The sequence below is a fragment of the Convolutriloba macropyga genome, chromosome 10 (assembly GCF_964194025.1).
Source record: "Convolutriloba macropyga chromosome 10, txConMacr16.3, whole genome shotgun sequence".
Taxonomy (NCBI): Eukaryota; Metazoa; Xenacoelomorpha; order Acoela; family Convolutidae; genus Convolutriloba; species Convolutriloba macropyga.
The window spans coordinates 16,111,970-16,129,949 of record NC_134477.1 but is presented as its reverse complement, the minus strand read 5'-3'; the positions used below and the strand labels follow the sequence as shown (position 1 = coordinate 16,129,949).

Genomic DNA, 17,980 nt, shown 5'->3' with positions numbered 1-17,980 from the left:
CTTCAAAAGTTTTCTAATAACGAATTACTGAAAACCAAACCGAACATGGTCGTTCTTCTAATAGGAGTATTTATAGTTCCACCGATTTTTCCATTCAGGCAACTGCAAAATGTATTAACCTTTTCAAGGAGTCGTGTACTTTCAATAACAGAACTTAGAAGAAATTGCTGAAGTTTAGCACCATTATGCAAAACAGAATTAACAAAGGTTTGATCTGCAGGTTTTTTACTATGCAATGTCAGAGCGCTAAATTAATGCGAAACAGGAGTTAGACGGACTTGGGAATCTTTTTCGTTTGCGCATAGTGAATTCATATTATTTTCAAGCGCACGTACCGTATTTTTACATAATTAATTGCTTTGTAATTGTACTTGCTAGATAAGGGGGAGGTAGGAGTTAACGGTGGTAGGCGGGAGGGGGTTAGGGTAGGGTGGGGGACTGTAACGTACTGGGGTGTCATAAACAGAAAAGACCCAATTTTTTGATCACTTGTTTCCCTAATTTCTATAATCATTTATTGAGTAATTCAAACAAAATTATTAAAATTGCAAAATATCCATTAACTCCTGACATTTGACTTTTAGGTAGCACCAAACACTATCAAGCACGCACGCACGCACTCACGCACAGACACACATAAACAAACGCACACACATACACACACACACACACACAAGTAAACAAACAATTACAAACGGACACACAATAACAACCACTCCAAACTTCTCTTTTTCAATGGACATCAGTGGAATGAAATTGAACAAATCAAATCAAATCTGCCACTCTTCAGAGTCTGACTCTGCGTCCGAGAATTGCTTCAACTATATTTCGACAAAGAATTGACTAAGAGGTACCTTAACTGATTCTTAAGCCTAACTGGCCTAACTTGTGCCTATGTTATGTCTTATTCATCCTAAACCAGCGTCAAAAACTTATAAGATATTGCTTTGATCCTTTACATATTCCCAGTTTAAGTGGAGTTGTTCCCAAATATTGATTTTTGGGCACATCACGATTGTCATTCCCACGCTAGTGGTGTTGATTTGACAAGTATTGCAATTATTGACAAAATTTTCAACGTCTTGGTTAATGACAAGCCACAGAGTTATCGCTTTCTTTGAAGCTTCGATAAAATTTTTCGCACAATGTATCTCATGTGCTTTTAACAAAATCAATTCTTAACTTTAAATGAACATTGCCTTTTTTTATACTGTCTTGGAGTCTAAATTTTACTCAAGTTTTCCTGAATCCTGACATAAATTTTCTATTCAAAATTACTTCATAGTGATTGGTAACTGTTTTGAATTTTTTGAAGTCACATTAGCTTCTTCTCTGCGGCCACTCCTCCCTTCATGTCATTACTGCACTCTCCTTTGAAGAGACATAATTTTGAATCTCACTTCTGATGACATTAAATGGAGTTCAAATACCATCTTACAGCTCATCAGGCTCTCAAGTTCATGAAGTGCCTCATGCCCGCACAAGCTAAGAAAGAGATTCGTTAACTGTAGGTCCAGTACAGTTCCAACCGAGTTGATTCTGTCCCTTTTCTTATCTGCGTCACTCTTCGCCACACATGACATCATCCATGCAACACAGGATTCACAGCATTTTGTCTATCCAAGTTTTGTTGGGTGGCTTTGTTGTGTGGACACCATTTTCGTGGTCAGTAACAAGTATAAATTAAAAATAAGCAAATATAAACGGGTATTTTAAGTTCTCATCTGCGCAAAAGTATACAGAAAATTACATTAGCTCAAAATATTTACATTATTGACATTTGAATAGATCTGGGTTCCGAATTCTGCATTTGATGTTCTGTTTTTGTTGCTCTTCATAAGTGTCGAGTTGATCTTTTTGCGGTCAGTGAAAGTTAGATACAGAATTCTATAGGTGAGAAGATTTAGCTTCTGGCAACTAATTGATAGGTCAAATAAGACAAAATTTAGCAAGTGTTTAACTTTGTGCTCGTTATTTATCGACTTAGCATTTGATTTCGTCGGGTAAGTTTTTCTTTTGCTTCACATAAAATTTCGATTAAATTTTTTAAGTGAACGTGAGTGAAAGAAATTCGCTAACAAAGACCACGTCCAACCATATGCACGACAATTTCACTGAATGTTAAAGATAGACTTCTTCCCGTGTAATTTATCAAAATACGGAACCGAAAAAGAAATTTGGCACTGAGTTTTTTTTATTAAATTTCATAGTTGCTTCAAACATCTCTTCTCAATAAAAACTTCCAAATCCAATTCTTCCAAATCCAAAACTTCGCACAATCCAAAAAAACTTTATAAATAATTATCGGATTGACTCAAATTTTTCAGTTTAACCAAAACTCTCCAGCTACTTCTCCAGCCCTCGACGTACAAAAAAGTCATGAATATCAGGGTGCGTGAAGGACAAAATGATAATCGCCAATCAGAATACCGCTGCTTTGAGTTAAAACCACTAACTCAAGTCAGCTGTGGAGCATTCAAGAGGTCTTTCAATAGCATCACTTTGAGTTTCTCGAAAGCTCGAGAAAATTTAAAAAATAGACGGACTTCTTCTGACTTAGCTTTAAACCTGTAAATTGTAATGCAACAGATTTCATTGTTAATCAAACTCCCAATTGGAAAAGGAACTGAATGCTGTTTCTATTTAAGATGAAAATCTTTCTTGACTTATTACTAACTATTGCGGGAGTCGGATTTAAAGTTTTGGAGATGAACGGTTTCGTTATTTTGCAGATTCAACGTAAAAATCATATTTAATTATAAGGGCGCTTAACATCTTTAGTTTTATTTTTGTTGTTTATGGTTTTTTGTTATCAATGGTGAATTTTTGTTAATTGCAGAGAGATCCATGACACACCTTTGGCGGCTTTCCTGGAATCATTTGACGATTGGTGAACATTTAAACACAAAATTGGTTACCCCTCTGCGCTTTGCTAACAGTTTAATTTCAAGATGGCAATGCCATTTGTTTTACCATTCCACTACCCCAATAAACTATTATGGGAGTACATGAAACGCAAAGTTCAAAAAATGAACCTTCAGCCAGATAATGTTTGCCAAAATAACAAGGCAGTCAAGTTTTTCCGTTATCTCAAGAGTTATCCTCAACTTCCAAACAAGGTACTTATTCAGCCAATGTCGTGTCGAATTTGGCCTGCCACACCAAAAAAGGTAGCGATAATGATTATTAACTGTAAATATTAACCAAAAAACTGTTCCTTTTGAGGTATAATTTTTATTTTCGTTTGGTGAAATACACAAAAACAAATAAAATTTTGAAACAGAAGCGAACCAAATAATATTTGACACCCCTCTCCAATATCCCATAGTTGTCACAATAGTTCATTTTTTTAATTTTTGTGTTGTCAACAATTTTCAGAGTTGCATAAGCTCAATATGTATCTACAGCTTGTGTTTGCCAACTTCATGAAATCCGGCAAAGTTGCAGTAGTATATAAATGAAGCCCACAGATCAAGTAGGTAATCTATCAGACCAAACAATCCCGTGAATATCAGATCCATAACACTTTGCAACGTCACCAGAAAATAGTCGAGACATTGAAGCTCTTTAGTATCGTATACGACCCATAGACACAAAATGTTGCTCAGGATGACAGTTATAAAAATAGGACCCTAAAGATTTGAACCCAAATTATAGGAACTATTCCCTCATAAATTAATTGTTTCCGCAAGTGCTAATACTATTAAGTGTTCTGGCACCTCAATTTATAAGTTTGTCTTTCAATATCTTGCGAAAAAATTCACAAAGTTCACGTGCTCACTTGGTCGCGGTGCCTCCAACATGATAAAAAAATATTCAACAAATTTCACAACGTATTAGAATCACGAATTTTTCAAATAGTATTGCTGCCAATTGTGATTAACATCCTAAATTTCATTGATGGGTATACCTGGAGCTTTGGAGCATTGGCGTGGACCTTTTATTTCAGCGGGTACATTTCTCTGATTTCCGATATATCGTATAGATCTTTTTATTGTTCTTATCTAAAGCATTCCCACTAATGTCAATTTACACTTTTTTTACTATCTTCTCATTAAAACACAGCCTCAACCACGTTGTACTTCAACTCATAATCTGGAAATCCTGCGATGCCAGCTTAGGAAGCCACTTGTAGCTTTCCCAATCCTTTTTTTAACACCAAGAAATAATGCATTTGGAAGTTTTCAAAGAAAAATAAGAAAGAAAAACGAACTTTAGATGAGGATAAAACCTCAGAGAAAACAGAAATGCCACTCACTTGACAGCATCAAACTTCAGAGTCAATAAATTTTTTTTCAATTAGATTTTATAAACAAATGTGGAGGCTGCGCTTCACTATAGTCATCAAAAACTTTCTAAGAGAACGGTTCCAACATATGTCGAAAAACTTCTTCATTAATTTAAAAACACGTTAACTAAACTTCAAACTCAAAATGTTACTTAATTCTATTGGAAATATTCAAGTGGATTGTGAATATTCCATGGATAATCTATATGGTTATCAACAAAGCAGTGACCTCAATTTTGCACGGAAAAAATGACGTTTTTAGAGTTGGGTCAAATTAGCTGACATCGACTAATCAACCCGGGTCGAGGTTTTGTCAAAAAATAATGTAAGATTAGCGGTGAATAGCGGTGAAAAAAATTTATTTTCACCGCAAAGCGCCCGCATCTTTTAGCGTTGAATGCGCTGAAAGCTGTGAAATTTTGTAAGAATTTCGTTGAATTTTGCGGTGAAAATTTTTTTTTTCACCACATTCACAGGAATTCTTACAAAAAAGAAACTGCCGTACAAGGTTTCGAACCTCTATCTCATGCGTGTCACCACCTTCGTAATCCACTGCGCCATCTGTCACTTACTTCAATGATATTTCCTGTGAATATAAGATAAGCGTTGAAATCAGCGCGGTGAATAGTTGTAAGATTTGCGATTTTAGCGGTGAAAAATTTTTTTCGCAGCATTCTGCTGGTAGCGGTGAAATTTTTTTTCACCACATTCTGCTGGTAGCGGTGAAAAATTTTTTTCACCGCAACCTGCTTGTAGCGGTGAAAAATTTTCTTTCACCGCTTAAGCGCTGAAAAAAAATTCCACCGCTTAACAGTTTTTTTTCACCGCATTCATCGCATTGAACGCAAATCTTACACTTTTAGCGATTTTTAGCGGTGACACCTCAACCCGGGAAGTTTCAAGAATTGACATATACAACAGAAAGATCAGAGTGTATAAAAAACTTTGAAAAGCTACCAGACGCAGCTGTAAAATTAAGTTTGGCACGCTGATTTTACTAAAATTGCGCGTTGTCACAATCTAGCATATCATCAAAAATACTGCGTCTTTTTAACGTTTAATCTTGTAATTTATCGTACTTTCGCAATTTAAAGTGGCCATCGAACCGTTTAAGTTACTTGAAATTGAAACTCGTTAAATTGGTCTTAATATTGTAGCATTTGGTCTTAATAAATTGGTCTTAATATTGGAGTATTGGAGCACAATTTCTTAACAAATTACATGATACTGTATCTTGTTTCTGTAAATCATTTAAGTGATTGTATAGCATACCTAAATCTTGACTTGTTGGATAGAGCATTTTTTTAATAAAAATCTAAAAACTTTCTTGCCTAAGTGGAATAAAGTCCCGAAGTGAGTGAAAAACGTTCAAATTACAAAACACTTTCTCTTATCAGCTTGAAAGAAGCGTGAAATCGTTCGCCAGTTCTGTTACTGAGCATTTGAAAAAAAACGCCCACGATGCGATTTTTTTTTCCTTTTTCAAAATTGGTTATGGGAAAAAAGTCTGCAAAAAAATTACGAGAAAGTTGATATCATTGATTTGCATCAAAGAATTGTTAGGACAGCTGTCCTGGAGTTTATCGGGTGTATTGCAATTTTAACATCTATCTCGAAACTTCATTAAAAAACGCATGAAAATTTTGATTTTTTCAATCTTGAGTCTGAGCAAGGAGTCTGGCCGTCTTAGCAAGCGAATCAAAATATAGAACAGCAAAGCTGGCGGTTTAGTTATTGGGACTGTTTGAGTATCAGGTAATGCAACGGTGATCTACGGGATTGCGAATAATACATTAAAAAACCAAACACTAAACCTAATATCTGGAGAGAATTGTATGCACTGAAACAAATTGTGCACTGCAAAGTTTTCTTATCTTTGATAAAATGGTAGCCTTTACATTTGGTCCGCTTCAAACTATTGTCCAATCTCAAACAAAACCACCAGCTAACGAGGCAGGATGAAGCGCAAAATTGAGAGAAGTTGAAGTGCAAACCCTGCTGAAAAACGAAAAAAGCAGAGATGGTAAGAAGCCAAGCTGCTGTCTCACCGTACGTAAACAAATAGTGGCTCAGCCACTTCGTCAGAACAAACTGTAAAGAGAAATCTATCAATGTCAACAACAACTGCAGGTAAAGAAAAGGGTAAAGCAAGAGCTGACCAAGAGCAGGAATCGAGCTAGCGGGATAAAAACAGTATATCATTAAATAATTGAACTTGATAATAGCATTGAGGGGCTGCTCGACAAGCGGGTCGACGTTTTTCTTAATTCAATTTGGAACACTTCGGACAACACAAAATCAAACAACGGGATTCTTTCAAAAAAAAGGAGTGACTTGCTTACCATATATCCATCATGATGGACAAGCTCCAGAGATTAAGAAAACCAGACAACCCTCTAGGCTAAACATGCTAAACCAACTGACAGATTTACGATATGTTGCAGAAATATCCCAAAGCTCAATTGACAACGGAAAAGAAAACCCGGACAACCAGTCAAAACTGTCTCCATATAGACAAGCAGAGAAAACGGAGAAAATTGCAAGTCTGGAAAAGGAAAAATAGTTCAATTTGCTGCAGGAAAATTTAATAAATAAGAAGCAAGGAGAGCTTCAGATGGAACTGCATCGGTTTGAAGAAATTGCACTCAAAATAGAATACAGAAAGCAAATTCTTGATGCAACAGGCACGGAATGAATCAATAGCGCGCTATGAAGTATCAACAGAACTTTCAATTGCAGTAACCAGGAGCCACAACAAGGAGCCAAAACGTCCATGGCTGCCTTGACAATTCAAGTGAGTTCGCAAAAAATTTAGCTGTAGTTTTGAATAAGCAAAGACTTGACTCGACAAGTACTGTAGAGTAAGTCGCAGTCACGAAAGTTTATAGAATCTACTTTCCGTCTTGTCGTTCAGCGGATCACTTTAGAAGCAATATGCCGAGCCGAAGCAGTCAGCAAGCGTTAGCACTCAGTACCTAATCTGATAAAAGGTTCTTTTTACGGAAAATCTCTACATTTGCGAGATATGTCAATTGTATTTGTGGCGTTGGTTCATGATCGGTACACTTGTCTTGGAGAAATTGAGAGAATTAAAACCATTGTTAACTGGCAAACCAAAAGCAGCAATTGTAATTATGATTACGAATGGCTGTATGCTGAGGCTTGCGCATTGATAGAACCAAGATTTGAACGTCTTTACCGAATTGTTGAGGCTCAGCTCAAAAGTTGGCTGAACCAAGAGGTCGCCAGTTTTGAGGTTTATGCTTATTCATACAGGAATGTTACAACCCCAAGGGACGGAAACATTTTTTCACCAAGCACAATCACAGTAAAGAAACTCTCAAAATCATAATATTTTAATGCTCGCTCGAACGTAGAAGAAACGCAGCCGACAAACTACAATCAGATCTTTTCTAAAATCTCAACTTTTGCAACTTTCAGAAGCATGAGTGTGAATAATTAGTATGCAGCAGTGAGGGAGCAAAATCTATGTTACGGATGTCTGGGCAAAAAAACTGACCTATTAAAGATTGTAAAGTAAATGAGCGCGGTGTAAATGGATGGTCCAAGAAGCACAGCTGTTGCTAAGCTCAAAAAAGTGGACAAAGGCCAACAAGATGTCATTGAAAGCCCAGCGAAAATCAACCTGAGTGAGGAAGTTATAAAATTTCTCCAGATAGTTCATTCTCCATACTCTGAGATGGTAATAGGCTGAACACATATGGTTTCCTCAGTAGTGGATCACATTGCTTAGGAGAATTTGGGCTCCCAGCATCAATTCCTGGCTCAGTGCCTTACAACCGCCACACACGGAAAAAAGGATCTGAAGACAGAAAAGATTCCTATTTAAAGGTCTAATATCAGAAAAGTTTCCAATCGAAGCGTTTGAACACCCGTCAGTTTTATAGTAAAAACACATATTACGACTGCAATGAGCTGAAAACATTCAACCGTTTGAGTGTTTTATCCAATAGAAAAGTAACCCTGATATAAATTGGCATCGTTTTTGGTCAGGATGTTTATGAGAAACAGCGCTCGCTGGACTACAAAATAGGAACACGAAGAGAAATTGTTGACGTTCAAACAGCAGCAGAACGGGTAGTCTCATATCTGTCAAAGGAGAAACTGCAGGCACAAAAAAAAAGCCGGTGATTACGGGGAAATTTACAGTCGAGCTGCATTAAGTGGTTTTACTGTGGAGGTGATCAGAGCCATACCTGTCAAAGACCTGCAGATCAGCCATTGCTCCGCTTTAAAAATTGGAGCGACAGTTCAGAAGTGTGTTTTTATTAGAAATTAATATGTATATTTGTTAAAAAGGATGTTGTGAAGATAATAAATGAATCGGATGTGGAAAACGCGTTGGGGCAAGAGAAGAGAAATATTTGCCACGCAATCGAGTATTGAACCAATGCAGAAATCAAATTAACGTTTACACGATTGCAAGCTCCAGAAAAAGATAGAAGTTGCTTGAGGTTTCCATGCCGCTCAAGGACTACGAAAGCATTCAAAAACACGTATACCGGCGTCGCGTAATTGGAACATAGTGTGTTCTGACTTGTGCAAACAAACTATGCTCTTTAGCGAGTGGGAATAGACAGCAAAGACAAACATTCCACCGCAGCAAAAGAAACGCATATGAGTTCCTCTATGGAAGATTTCATCAAATCGGCAGAATCAATTGAAGATGCAAGTGACGTCTTCAATCAACTACAACCTCTTTTGTCACAGCAAGGATTTGAACTAATGAATTGGATAGCAAAAATGATGTATTTATCAAAGCAATCCCATGCGACTTGAAATCGATCAGAAAATCGAAGCAAGTCAAAGTCAATCTTATACACAAGTGCTTGGCCTAAAGTGGAATTCAACCGACAATTGTCTTGAAGTTTGCAGATATATTGATGAAGAAGTTGAAACAATCATAACTCAGACGAAAACTCCGTCACTAATAAGTTCAAATTTTGACTCGATCGGATTGTTTGCTCCGTTATGTGTTCCTATTCAACTACTTCTGAATTGCATTCATTCTGGACCAAGAATGGGCAACGTTTCGACATACAGAAGAGACGAGTGAAGAAGCCAAATTTCTGAAGTGGAAAGAAAAATTTCCAGTTTTACCCGTAGCCAGCGTTGATAGAACGTAGTAGAGTATCGCAGCTGACAAAACAGTACTTAATGTGTTTATTAACGAATCTGAAGGCACAATGTGTGTAGTGTCCTATCTACATTTGTAACCCAAAAAAACTCAGCTGATTAGCACTTGCTTCGAAAAGTGCAGATGGACAGCGAGGAGAGTTTGTTCAATAACACGGTTGGAATTACAAGCGGCCCTCATGGTAGTCAAATAAAAGAATCAGATAGCCAGGGAACTTTAAATGAAAATACATCGCAGTGATTGTTGGGTCAGTCTCAAATACAGTACTGCATGAAGAACACCTAATGCAAACAACAAATACATGTGGACATTTGAGTGTCTGAGAAATTGGATGCAACTGATATTTCCAAGTGGCAACATGACAGTTTCATCAAAAATCCACCGTACTCTAGCACCTCTGCAATTAACATTGAGGAGCGCAAGAAAAGTGGAAGGCTCATTGAGTTGGCAAGGTTAAACCGACCGGAAAACAAAGATTCAGAGCAAGTGAGTATAATATTTGCCTCATATGAATACAAAAAAACACTCATCAGTTTTTTTACAGTGGCTGAAGCAAAGAAAATTGTTATTCAGTAGGAAAGAGTTAGTGAATTGAACAGAATAGTGAAACGAACAGCCCATATAGAACGATCACTAACAAAAGACAAACCGACAACACTTGTAGACATTGTTGAAGAAACCAAAGCAAAAACAATATTTTTGCAAGCTTCTGCAGCAAGAATATATTGGTGAAGTGTTGAAGTTATTAAAATTCAGTACAAAGTTTCAAAGGGCAGTAAAATTGCACTGTTCTCACCGTTCCTCGGTGAAGAAAATGCTGTTGGAGCCAAAGGCAGAACATGCGAAAGCCAATTGGAATTGAATGCAAAACTTCCATTGTTCTGCATTGGAGAATAATTGAACTATTCTTGCAAAATGAGGAGAAGTCAAATACTTATGAAAGCACTGAGCATGAGAGAAACAGTTTACAGATAAAAATTTGGATCCTAAGCTTCCCAAAAGATTCACAGTCAATCAAGACCAAATGTGGTGCCTGCAGAAAGGAAGGAGAACAAACGATAACACAACTAACGGCAGATTTAAATGGAGAGCGTTTAGATGCTTCGACTGCCATTACAAAAGATGTTGTTATCTACTTTGTTTCCTTAACTTTAAAAAATGGGAGAAGGACCAAAAAGTGATGGTCTTCTAGTTTTATGGTCACATGTTTACCACATATCAAGGTGGTACCCAAATTTGACACATATAGTTGTCTTAATACAATCAAGCAATAAAATGCTCGAAGAAAATATCAAATACAAGGAGGGTGCGGTGAAAAAAAATTACCAAAGAATCAGATTAAAGTTCAATCCAGGAGGCTGAAAATCACCTTGCAATGATATGGTAACGAATGGTTGCAAAGAACAAGGAAGCAAGCAATGCATAAAGTGTTCGGGAAGAGGTCAGTCAACAAGGAAGTTCTTTCATCAACGAAGTGTTCTGTTGGAAAAGCATTGAAGGACACTTGACTCCTGTTATTTCAGATGTTAGTGAAATTGAATGACGCCCGATCACTTTTTTCTTGGCAACAAGAATTCCTGCGAAGAAGAAAATCTAAGTCAACGAAAACTCTTCCAAGAACTCCCACGCAAACCTCATCTAGGACACATATTGCAGAGAAATTTTACAAAATTTAATAACCGTAAAATGGCGAGTATCCTTTGCCATTTTATGCTTATTCAAATTTTTCAAGAATGTGCTCTCTTTTCGGTAATTGAAGACAGTTAAGAGCGATGAAAATAAAAGTTGGATCAACTTAGACAGATCATCTAGAAATCTAATAGTGTGATTCGATCAAAGAAAGTTGATAGGAGCGATGAAATCGACAACAACCAGTGGTGAAGCTCACTTTGGCACTACAAAAAAATGTTTCTTTAGGATGAAAAACAAGCCGGCGAAGTGAAGGCTGCACTTTAATAAACTAATAATTTTCAATAACAAATCGAATCCCAAAAATGTTGACTTAATTCTTGAAATTTTATCATTTTTGAGTAGATCACATTTAAATGGAATCCTTATCTCAATTCTACACGGCAATATTCACTTGGATTGAAAAAAAATCCGTAGACGTTCTACTTGGTTGGCAAACTGACCCGTGACATCACTTTTGCGATAAGATTTTGAAGTTCTGTTGACATAGCTGACCCAGCCCAATCAACTTTTTAAAATTGAATTATATAAAATAAAGATCTTAGTATAAAAAGAACTCCAAAAACTACCAGACATGAGCTGCAAAATTAATCTTTTGAAAGGTAATTTGATAAAAATTGCTTATTTTTGCAAAATAACTTCGAATAAAAATATGTGTCTTGCTAAAGTGAAATATTGTGAGTTATTGTGGTTTCTCAATCTCAATTGGCTATGCAAAAGATTAAGTTAATTGAAATTGAAACTCGTTAATTTTGTCCCGTTGAACTGGCATACAGTGCGTATTGAAGCACAATTCAAGAGCGGTGAATTACTTGTTTTTTGTTTTGTTTCTGTTAATCTACATAGTCATGGTACAGTTTAGTGATTGTACAATTAAAATTAGACTTCTCGGATAGAGAATTAATTTCGATATTCTAACAACCTTCTTGATTGAAGAGGAACAAAGTTCCAAAGAGAGTGAAAAATGTACAAATTACAAAGCAGTTTCTCTTACAAGCTTGATTTGACACAACTGACAAACAGTTCTCTGCTTCTTCGTTCATCGGAAGGAGTATTAGATAACTGATTGAAAACTCGTAAAACGCTATTCTTGTCGCCTTTGTTAACTCTGATTATTAGGAAAAGCCCTCAAAAACTTTAAAAACTAGTATTTTGCAGAAACTTAACAAAAATAAAAGCAATATTTGGTTGTTTATTACAGCAAGGCTTAACCGTTATTTATTGGGAGTAATTACGTATCAAGTAATGCTACGGTAATCTGCAGTATAGCAGATAACACAGTTCAAAAAAATTAATATATTATCTGGCCACATTTCAAACTGCTAAATTGTACTGGGCGGTATAAAGTTTTCATTGTCTTTTGATGGGAGAGCAACCGTCACACAAGTTTTGCAACACCTTCACATACAGACACATCGAAAGCAATTTTTCGAAAAAAAACTTGTTAGTACGTATTCGTCTTCTATGCGAACAATTAATTTTTATCATTTTGGCTAGATTCTCATTTTTCTGAACTATATACTTTTTCTCATTATTATATCTGACAAAATCTCTACACAACCTTTGTCTCGGCATTACCTTGAAGAAAGTATGGACTTAGAGACTGTTTCTTAGTATATTATTAATCTACTTGAAAAACCGTCGCTTAGGTTAGTTTTCTGTCAGTGTTCAGCCAATCGGTGGATTAATGCCAATATTGTATAAATTTTAGGCACTTTTTGCCTCTCCACGTCTCTACTGAGGCTACCAATGTATTTATAATAACCAATTCTGTAATCTCTGAATCTGTTAAACTCCCACAAAAATTCAGCATATAGGAATGTTAAGAATTCAAGATCTGCATACTGCACACATTCGGCCCCTTTAGCTGAAAACCCTTCCTCTCATTATTTGAGAGAGCGAGGCCTAAGTCATCTGCTTTTCAATTTCGGAGAATGAAGAAAAGAAAAAATCAGTCAATTATTTCAGTATTGGACTATGGATCAATTGCGGAATAAATTACAACGGTAGACTCAATGCAAGGGAAGAGGGGTAGAGGGTTCTGTTACAGCAATCTGTGGTAGACTCTGTGTGCTAAACCGCGTTCTGAAATTTAAACAAGTTTAACTTCGAAAAAAATCCGGGTTTCTGGTCAACTTGAGGTGTTCTAAAGTGTGGAGTTTTACCCCCCCCCCCCCCCCACATACAATCAAAGAGCAGCTCCGTTTTCGCGCTTGAGCTGTTGCTTTCTAAGTGTGGCATTTTGGTAGTTATAATAAAAATTTCTCAATATAAAAAGCACAGGCCTCAAACGTCGCCAACAATTTTTAAAAATTTTTTGAAGTGCTTTAGTTGTTTGAAACGGATTTTGCTTTCTAAAAGTGTTTCTTTTCTTGTCTTCATTTTTGTCGACTGCGCTTTAGGGGGGCTGAAACAGCTAAAAAATCTTCAAAACTTTCAAAGACTTGGAAAAAGTTGGTCTCTAAAAGATCTGGAACAGGTCCTGCGCTACAAAAGAACACTCATGAGTAATTTTTGCTGACTTCACTTGATTCACTCAGGCGTTAAAAGAATTGAGACCGTAAAAAATCAACCAGACCTGTTCAGCTGATTTTGTTATTTATTTCTCTCCGAACCCATTGATTTTAAAGTTTCGAAACAGCTCATGAAGTATCGCTAATTGTGTGTTTCGTCTTTTTGGTCTAATATGGTTGTTTGGATTTCTGAGCATGTTTTTGGAAACAATTTATTCTACAACTTTACAGGAGCCATTAAAAATCAGACGAAAAAACAGCATGAGCAACCGTCCTGACATTTAGGAATCCAATCTTCAATTTTTTCCACGGGAGATTTTTAGCACCCCTTACCCGGGACTCAGGGCCTTCCTCATCAGTACTACTGCTAGTACTACAACCACTACTACTACTATTACTACTACTACTACTACTACTACTACTACTACTACTACTACTACTACTACTACTACTACTACTACTACTACTACTACTACTACTACTACTACTACTACTACTACTACTACTACTACTACTACTACTACTACTACTACTACTACTACTACTACTACTGCTACTACTACTACTACTACTACTACTACTACTACTACTACTACTACTACTACTACTACTACTACTACTACTACTACTGTTTCAACACTTTAATTCCAAATATGAAATAAAGGCACGGTTGGCAACAAATACAAATACAAATACAAATACAAACAAAACAAGAAGAGTTATTTGTTTGGTTATTCTGTGAAGTGCCGTACGACGAAATTGTTGAAGGCATTCTTTGACCCGGTTGCTGCTTTCTCCTGCAATCTGGTGAACGATACTTTGTTTCGTACACAGTCTCCTTCGATTTGACTCATCCACGTTTTCCGTTGCCCCCCAGGAGCGCGTCTGGCATGGGCGTATTGATCGGGCGGGTCCCAATCGAAGGCACTGCGGGCTAATCTTCCTGGTTCCATTCTCTGGATGTGACCGTACCATTTTATCCGTTTGAGCATGATCATCGTGGATAGTTGGGGCATTCGCGATCTTGACACAATTTCATCGTTCGTTGCTTTCTCCAGATATGACACACGTAGAATTCTCCGAAGACAACCACAGTGGAAACTCTCAAGTTTTCTCTCCATTAATTTCGAAAGAGTCCAAGTCTCTGAGCTGTACAGCACGGCTGATAAAACGAGTGCTTTGTACAAATTGCACTTGAGGTGCACGCTGAGCTGCTTGCTCTTCCAGAGATTTTGGAAGTTAGCAAACCGTTGTCTACCTTCTGCAAGTTTGCAATTGACTTCCTGGAGGTCTCCATGCTTGAGGCTGACATATGATCCGAGATACTTGAACGCTTCTATGTTTTCAAACTCGTTTCCGATAACATCTTGTACTTTGCAGGAAAACACGCGTGTGGCAGCTGCTTTAGGTTTGCCACAGTATCTCGATTGGTGAACTTTTCGGCCATTGACTGTTTTGAACTTCCTTTCACACTTGTCACAGGTGAGGCTCGCCTCTAGTTGCTCGAACTTTGACTTGTCGACGACATTCTTTGACAAACCGGCTTTGCAGAATCTTGTTTGGTGCACTTTGCGTCCGGTAACTGTACTGAATTGCCGCTGACAGTTCTGACATCTTAAAGACTCTTGATCAGCCACCGCTGACCCACTCTCATTTTCTAGCGACTCTAAATCCGCTACTGCAGATTGTTGTTGTGAAGCTACCAACGCTGGCTTAGCCTCCGCTAAGCTTTTCAATCTGAGCTTCCGGCCATCTTGTGTTTCGAACCAGCCCGCTTTCTTTTTCGTTCCCAGCAGCACCTCCGTGCCGATGGTTAGTCGTGACTGGCTAGATGTCTCTGCCAGGAGTCCTAGTTTGCCTTTATGTGTTCCAGTGAGTATCTCCACGTTCTGTTGGATACTAGGCACTGCAACAACATTTGGGCTGTCGCATTTTACGCCCATATTCTTTGTTTTGGCCACATTAATCTTCAGACCAGCGGCTTCCGCTAGGGCCTCGATTCGATGTAGGTTTTCTTGCACCTCACTGTCTGAGACCCCCACGAGAGCAACATCATCAGCAAAATCTAAGTCAGCCACCAATCTCCCAATGTCTAATCCTCCATGCACCGAGTTAGCTAAAATGTAGTTGATGACAAGGCCGAATAGGATTGGGGACCACACATCACCCTGCCTAACGCCTGTTCTGACATCAAATAAGCGTCCCTTCTCAACTTCGGCTTTGACTCGACATTTGAATCCATCATAGCTGTTTCTTATGATGTTTATCACTTTTTGCGGCAGACCATAGTGTTTCATTATCTGGTACATCTGCTCACGATCGACAGAATCGAATGCCGCTCGAAAGTCTATGAAACAAAAGCTTCCTCGGGAGATTCTTAGCACCCCTTACCCGGGACTCGGGGCCATGGTTGATTGTACTCATTGCTTTGGTGTTTAAAGGCTGAGATACGACTAGTTGCGCCACAAACTAGAAGACCAGTGCCTCGTTAGCTCGACCATGTGAGCGTAGAGCCGCAGCACATGACCTACCCCCAGGGGACACCACGTGGAGGTGAGGTTGGATTTTGTCCCCCACTACTACTACTACTACTACTACTACTACTACTACTACTACTACTACTACTACTACTACTACTACTACTACTACTACTACTACTACTACTACTACTACTACTACTACTACTACTACTACTACTACTACTACTACTACTACTACTACTACTACTACTACTACTACTACTACTACTACTACTGTTTCAACACTTTAATTCCAAATATGAAATAAAGGCACGGTTGGCAACAAATACAAACAAAACAAGAAGAGTTATTTGTTTGGTTATTCTGTGAAGTGCTGTACGACGAAATTGTTGAAGGCATTCTTTGACCCGGTTGCTGCTTTCTCCTGCAATCTGGTGAACGATACTTTGTTTCGTACACAGTCTCCTTCGATTTGACTCATCCACGTTCTCCGTTGCCCCCCAGGAGCGCGTCTAGCATGGACGTATTGATCGGGCGGGTCCCAATCGAAGGCACTGCGGGCTAATCTTCCTGGTTCCATTCTCTGGATGTGTCCGTACCATTTTATCTGTTTGAGCATGATCATCGTGGATAGTTGGGGCATTCGTGATCTTGACATAATTTCTTCGTTCGTTGCTTTCTCCAGATATGACACACGTAGAATTCTCCGAAGACAACCACAGTGGAAACTCTCAAGTTTTCTCTCCATTAATTTCGAAAGAGTCCAAGTCTCTGAGCTGTACAGCACGGCTGATAAAACGAGTGCTTTGTACAAATTGAACTTGAGGTGCACGCTGAGCTGCTTGCTCTTCCAGAGATTTTGGAAGTTAGCAAACCGTTGTCTACCTTCTGCAAGTTTGCAATTGACTTCCTGCAGGTCTCCATGCTTGAGGCTGACATATGATCCGAGATACTTGAACGCTTCTATGTTTTCAAACTCGTTTCCGAGAACATCTTGTACTTTGCAGGAAAACACATGTGTGGCAACTGCTTTAGGTTTGCCACAGTATCTCGATTGGTGAACTTTTTGGCCATTGACTGTTTTGAACTTTCTTTCACACTTGTCACAGGTAAGGCTCGCCTCTAGTTGCTCGAACTTTGACTTGTCGACGACATTCTTTGACAAACCGGCTTTGCAGAATCTTGTTTGATGCACTTTGCGTCCGGTAATTGTACTGAATTGCCGCTGACAATTCTGACATCTTAAAGACTCTTGGTCAGCCACCACTGACCGACTCTCATTTTCTAGCGACTCTGAATCTGCTAGCGCAGATTGTTGTTGTGAAGCTACCAACGCTGGCTTAGCCACCGCTAAGCTTTTCAATCTTAGCTTCCGGCCATCTTGTGTTTCGAACCAGCCCGCTTTCTTTTTCGTTCCCAGCAGCACCTCCGTGCTGATGGTTAGTCGTGACTGGCTAGATGTCTCTGCCAGGAGTCCTAGTTTGCCTTTATGTGTTCCAGTGAGTATCTCCACGTTCTGTTGGATACTAGGCACTGCAGCAACATTTGGGCTGTCGCATTTTACGCCCATATTCTTTGTTTTGGCCACATTAATCTTCATACCAGCGGCTTCCGCAAGGGCCTCGATTTGTAGGTTTTCTTGCACCTCACTGTCTGAGACTCCCACGAGAGCAACATCATCAGCAAAATCTAAGTCAGCCACCAATCTCCCAATGTCTAATCCTCCATGCACCGAGTTAGCCAAAATGTAGTTGATGACAAGGCCGAATAGGATTGGGGACCACACATCACCCTGCCTAACGCCCGTTCTGACATCAAATAAGCGTCCTTTCTCAACTTCGGCTTTGACTCG

At 38.4% G+C, this 17,980-nt stretch overlaps 3 protein-coding genes across 5 annotated transcripts in view; 2 read left to right on the top strand and 1 right to left on the bottom strand.

Annotated features, from left to right (window-relative positions):
* The window catches only part of LOC142348751 (target of EGR1 protein 1-like), a 588,447-nt gene that overhangs the window by 43,292 nt on the left and 527,175 nt on the right, over window positions 1-17,980 (top strand). The gene's annotated exons all lie outside the window — the stretch shown is intronic.
* The window catches only part of LOC142348750 (UDP-glucose 6-dehydrogenase-like), a 338,711-nt gene that overhangs the window by 43,287 nt on the left and 277,444 nt on the right, over window positions 1-17,980 (top strand). The gene's annotated exons all lie outside the window — the stretch shown is intronic.
* Window positions 3,402-17,980, bottom strand: part of LOC142347937 (uncharacterized) — a 62,345-nt gene continuing 47,766 nt past the window's right edge. The window contains exon 4 of the mRNA XM_075399101.1: window positions 3,402-3,632. Within this exon, the coding sequence (XP_075255216.1) occupies window positions 3,402-3,632 (231 nt within the window). The remainder of the gene's footprint in view (window positions 3,633-17,980) is intronic.